General features: G+C 29.8%; 1 protein-coding gene across 1 annotated transcript in view; it reads right to left on the bottom strand.

Annotated features, from left to right (window-relative positions):
* The window catches only part of LOC109226514 (myb family transcription factor EFM), a 3913-nt gene extending 1495 nt beyond the window's left edge, over positions 1 to 2418 (bottom strand). The window contains exons 1-3 of the mRNA XM_019391292.1: positions 2017 to 2418; positions 806 to 1360; positions 34 to 110 (exon numbers count right to left, since the gene is read on the bottom strand). Of these exons, the coding sequence (XP_019246837.1) occupies positions 34 to 110; positions 806 to 1360; positions 2017 to 2212 (828 nt within the window). The 5' untranslated portion in view covers positions 2213 to 2418. The remainder of the gene's footprint in view (positions 1 to 33; positions 111 to 805; positions 1361 to 2016) is intronic.

Here is a 4855-nt window from a genome sequence, read left to right as displayed (position 1 = left end):
TTGCGGGTGAGGTTGGAATTGGTCAAGATATACCTGCAGATGGCTTTTAACTTCATCATTGGTCAAACCATCAACCTTCATCAGTTCTCTGATTTGTTTTGGAGTGGCCACTGAAATCATTATATTCAAAAGGTAGTTAGCCAAAGTAAGAAGACAACCAAATGAGGACATGATGATTGTTTTTGCACTATTAGTTCATTAAAAGATAATTATACGTAACTGTTAGTAAGAATATGAACTTAAGTTAGACAGATTACTCGTTATAACATATTAAAAATATAACTAATAGTGAAAAAAATTCTAAACTATCTATATATACAAGTTAAATTCAATGCAAAAACACCAATTCGCCTTTAATGGCCTTACAACGAAAACAATATGGGTTTGCCCGAAAAAAAAAAGGAGCAACTTACAAAGTGAAAAAGCATATGAAAAAATCACTATCAAAGAAAAGCTTGTTCGACTGTTGAAATTCGAACGGTGCTACATAAATTAGAAGGGAGGGGCACAAATAATCAGTCAAATTTATTGTTTTTTTTTTCTAACTAGTATACATAGATTAAACACTGATTATACATAGTTATACATATATTGTATATGAATTATATACAAATTATACAATTCTCCGTTATTTTAGTTTAAGCGATTAAGGTGGGGGCTATTTAGGTTAATTCTTCAAATATTTTTATACTATCAAGTTAAATTACTACCAATGACATGTATTTCTTAAATCGTAAACAATAACAGATTAAATTATACTGATAATATAAAACAAAAAAGCTTGGTTTGCAAAAATATATCTTACCTTGAGAACCACCTAACATTTGAAGAGCATTAACAAAACGCCTGTGTAAATCAGGTGACCAACATCTTCTTGCCTTTCTATGTTGTTGAGTACTTGTACTGTTGGTTACAGCTCCTGTACTTTGAGAATCTGGCTGCTGATTAATAGTAGAACCTCCTTTTCCTTGCTCCAATATTGAATTATCTTTTCCAGAATAATTATTCACTATTTCCAAATTCTTGTTATCTTCCACTATTTCAATACTTTGTTTAGTTGAAGCAAGAGCTAGTGTTGGGCTAGGAAAATTGTTGTCAAAGGCTAGTTTTGAAATACCAATATCAGTAATTTCTTTAGAAGATGTTTGTGTGGATTTTTCTTTAATTTCTTCACTTCCTGGACTCCATAATTGTGCAGAAGTCATCCAATTTGCCTTATTATGATCAGTTGTGTTTGTTATTTTTTCATCTCCTTCACCACTTGCATTATTATTCTTAAGTGGAATGAATTCTTCAAAAACTGGTTTTCTCCCTTGATTTTCCTTATAGGATTGAAGTTGTTGTCTTGAAGCTTCCATAGCTGTTAATTGGCCCAAAAAAAAAAAAAAGATTAGAATTGGTACAAGAAATATAATTAAATATTATCCAATTTAGCCTATGTAAATTTTTTGTGCTTTAATTTTGTGCTATTATTTGAAGGAGACGAGGGTCTGTCGGAAACAACCTCTCTATGTACCTTCACAAAGTAGGGATAAGGTTTGCATACACGGTACCCTCTCAGACCCCACTTTGTGAAATTACAAAAGAGTTTGTTGTTGTTATTGTTGTGCTATTAATAGAAGAAATCAAGAATTAACCACGTACTTTTTTGATTTGATAAATCACGCACATATAAAGTTGTGCACACAGAAAACCATTTGAATCTTATAAGCTAGAAAAAGAAGAATTTTACTTTTATACACGACAATCATCTAAAAATAACTACGTACATAAAAGTACGAATTAGTAACCTGAAAAATAACGACATGTTACATGCTGCAACATATTAGAATAGACTAAGAATATGATTATGAATATATTCACTGCTATATTTACCTTATGTAATATTAAACTGTACACTACTGTTATATATCTTATAGAGATTAGAGAAAAGCTTGTAAACCTAGCTATGAAGGAAATATAAGCTTGAGATTTTGCTCATGAGGATGTGTAAAATAGAATAAAGAGATTAATTACCATTGGTTAAAAGTTGCATGCAAAGGGGAAGTTCACGTTTGAAAGCATCAATCTTGACTCTTTCTTCTTCAAGTCGAGCAACAAATTCTTCTAAATTTTGGGTTTGATCAATTTTTTCACCAAAAGATTTTAGAAGCATAGAATAGCTTTGATGGGGTTTGCATTCAAGGCTTAATTCTGAAGGTGAGGACATCATTATGTCTAGATTTTCAAGATTCAAGATTCACAAACTATATAAGACACCAAATTAAGAGAAATATAATTATATAATTCTCAAACTACAAATGGCTTAAAAATAAGCTAGGAAAAATAGTGACCTATTAATTCCTTTCTAGGTTTGAAACACAAGAGTTGGAATAGAGAGAAAGGGAAGAGTTGTTTGTTTATGAACACAATGAGGATCAAAATGTGAAGAGGATAGTGGTCTTTTTAGAGGGTTGAGTTCGAGGGAGAATAAAGTAAGATTCTGAAGTGAGAGGAAAAAAAAAAAACAAAGTAAAAAGAAAAAGTAAAGGAAGGATTAAAGAAAACAAGAAAAAAAGAAAAGAAGAGGATGGTAACTTCTTGCAAAGAGCAAAGGCAAAAAGCGATTGGTAATAAAAGTGTAAAAGGGGTATGCTGTCGTGAGGTATATTTGGCTATAGAGTTTCACTTTTATACCTTTAAAGGGTATCCCGGCACATGAAGCATTTCGTGTTTATGCAGAGTTTTAAAAAGGGTCGCATCCTAAAAGGATGTGATCTAAGCAGTATATCTTGACGCTAATACCAGTGGCTAATTCTATATTTGAACTTATAATTTATAGCCCACAAGGAGACAACTCTATTATTATACAATTATACCTTAATTGTGTAAGAGTTTTATTCTCTCATATCCCGTGGCGGATCTATATGGTCTCTTGTGGGTGCTCAAGCGCCCATTATCTTTGACCAGATTTAATACATTTGCATAGGTAATTATAAAAATATTTAGATAAATATTGAGTGAGCATTCATGACTAAACTCCTTTTTTCTCTTCTTTCGAAATTTTTAGCGGCGAACACTCATGACTTTAAAATTCCGGATCCGTCACTGATCATATCATCTAAAAGATAGCTATAGTTAGTTGTTTATAATACGTGAAACTAGTTACCTTTAAAATAATACCAATAACTTCAGATAGTCGAACTTATCAAATTTAAATCTTGAATCCGCGTATATTACAAACTTGAGAGGGTCATGTGGTTAGAGAAAAGGAAAGAGCCTGATTTTGGAACCTTTGGGACTTTGGGACAGTCTTTACTCTTTATACAAATTCAAATCACCGAAATAAAAGATGATTCTCTTCTTCTTCCTCTCGTGTTACTTTTTTTTTTCCTTTAACTTCTTTTTATCTTATCCTACATTTTTCATATATTTAAACTAATAATGCTACAAAAGATTCATTTAGTAGGTTGTGTTATTCAAGATTCCGATTATAATCCTCCTTTTGGCTTAATGTGTATCTTATAGTATGCCACAGAAAAAACGTTTTCAAGAACAAACACTTAAAATTCATTTAGTAAAAAATCATTTTCTTCATAACAAATATTCATTCAAAACTCAACTTTCGGCTATTCTTTTTTAATCTCAACAAAATAAAATTGGATAATTCATTTGTTCTGTATATATACTCACTACTTTCAATCTACCAAAAGCAGATCAACAAATACACGATTTAAATCATATACACTACAGTTTCCAGATTCTTTTATATTACAAGTGGATTTTGACATGTGATATCAAGTTAATTATAATTTTTCTTAGATTATCAATTAATTATGTTTATTAATTAATTTACCCGTAATTACCTAATAAATGAATAAATTGTGTAAAATTTTTATTACTTTTACGATTCACAAAACTTAAACTCATAAGTAAATCCCAAGAAGTAAAGTAGGATTGTGATTAAATGATTCTTCAAAAGCTGGTAGGCACATGCAAGACGCATCAAGTGGATAGAGAATAATTTTATATATCGATGATGTAAAATATTTATGCAATTATATCATTTAATGTGTAAGGTAATTAGAGATAAAGCAGTATAATAATTAGTACGCTTTGGTAATTTGATAAAACTAATAACTAAATAATTATAATAGACAAAGGCGAATTTTGAGTGTATGAGTTCTAGAAAAGATAGCTTACTTGGTGTTGAATAAATAATTTATGTATAGTAAGTGAATTTCTTAAAATAAATACACATATTTGTTTAAAACTACTGAATTCTGCTTAACTCATAACGAGAAACTCAAGCTCTACCCTTGATAATAGGGTGAAATTACACTTAAAGTTAAATAATTAATTTATCTTATAATATCAGTGTATATAATTTAACTAAAAGATACTACAACAAATGTCAAAAGAAATTGTGTTTTTTTTTTTTTACTTCAAAATAATGACTATGCTATTTTTTTAAAATTTAAAAATAATGACTACGGCCTTTGATTGACTTATCATGTCAAGTATAAACTAAAATCTTCTTAGGGGCCGACAAGTGGCAAGAATTTTACATTAGTACTTGGAGTTGTCCTTTTAACAAAGTACTCAAATGCACCAATATTTTTTTTTAGTGTCAATTTTGATTCCAATTCTATGGTTTGATTTAATTTACAATAAAGTTTCTTCCAAAAGCATATACCCCCTTACATTATTGTTTTTACTATTTTATAATAAGAATGGGTGAGAAAAAGAGGACATATTCAAGATGGTGCTTAGTATCAATTACCACCAAAGTAACTTTTTTTATTTTTTGCTTCAAAAGTTGCATAATTGGTTTTTAGAATAGAGAGAGAGATAAAGAGAGAATATCTTATCTGTT

The sequence above is a fragment of the Nicotiana attenuata genome, chromosome 6 (genome assembly GCF_001879085.1).
Source record: "Nicotiana attenuata strain UT chromosome 6, NIATTr2, whole genome shotgun sequence".
Classification (NCBI taxonomy): domain Eukaryota; kingdom Viridiplantae; phylum Streptophyta; class Magnoliopsida; order Solanales; family Solanaceae; genus Nicotiana; species Nicotiana attenuata.
The sequence above is the reverse complement of the archived record's forward strand: the minus strand, read 5'-3'. Positions and strand labels throughout refer to the sequence as shown.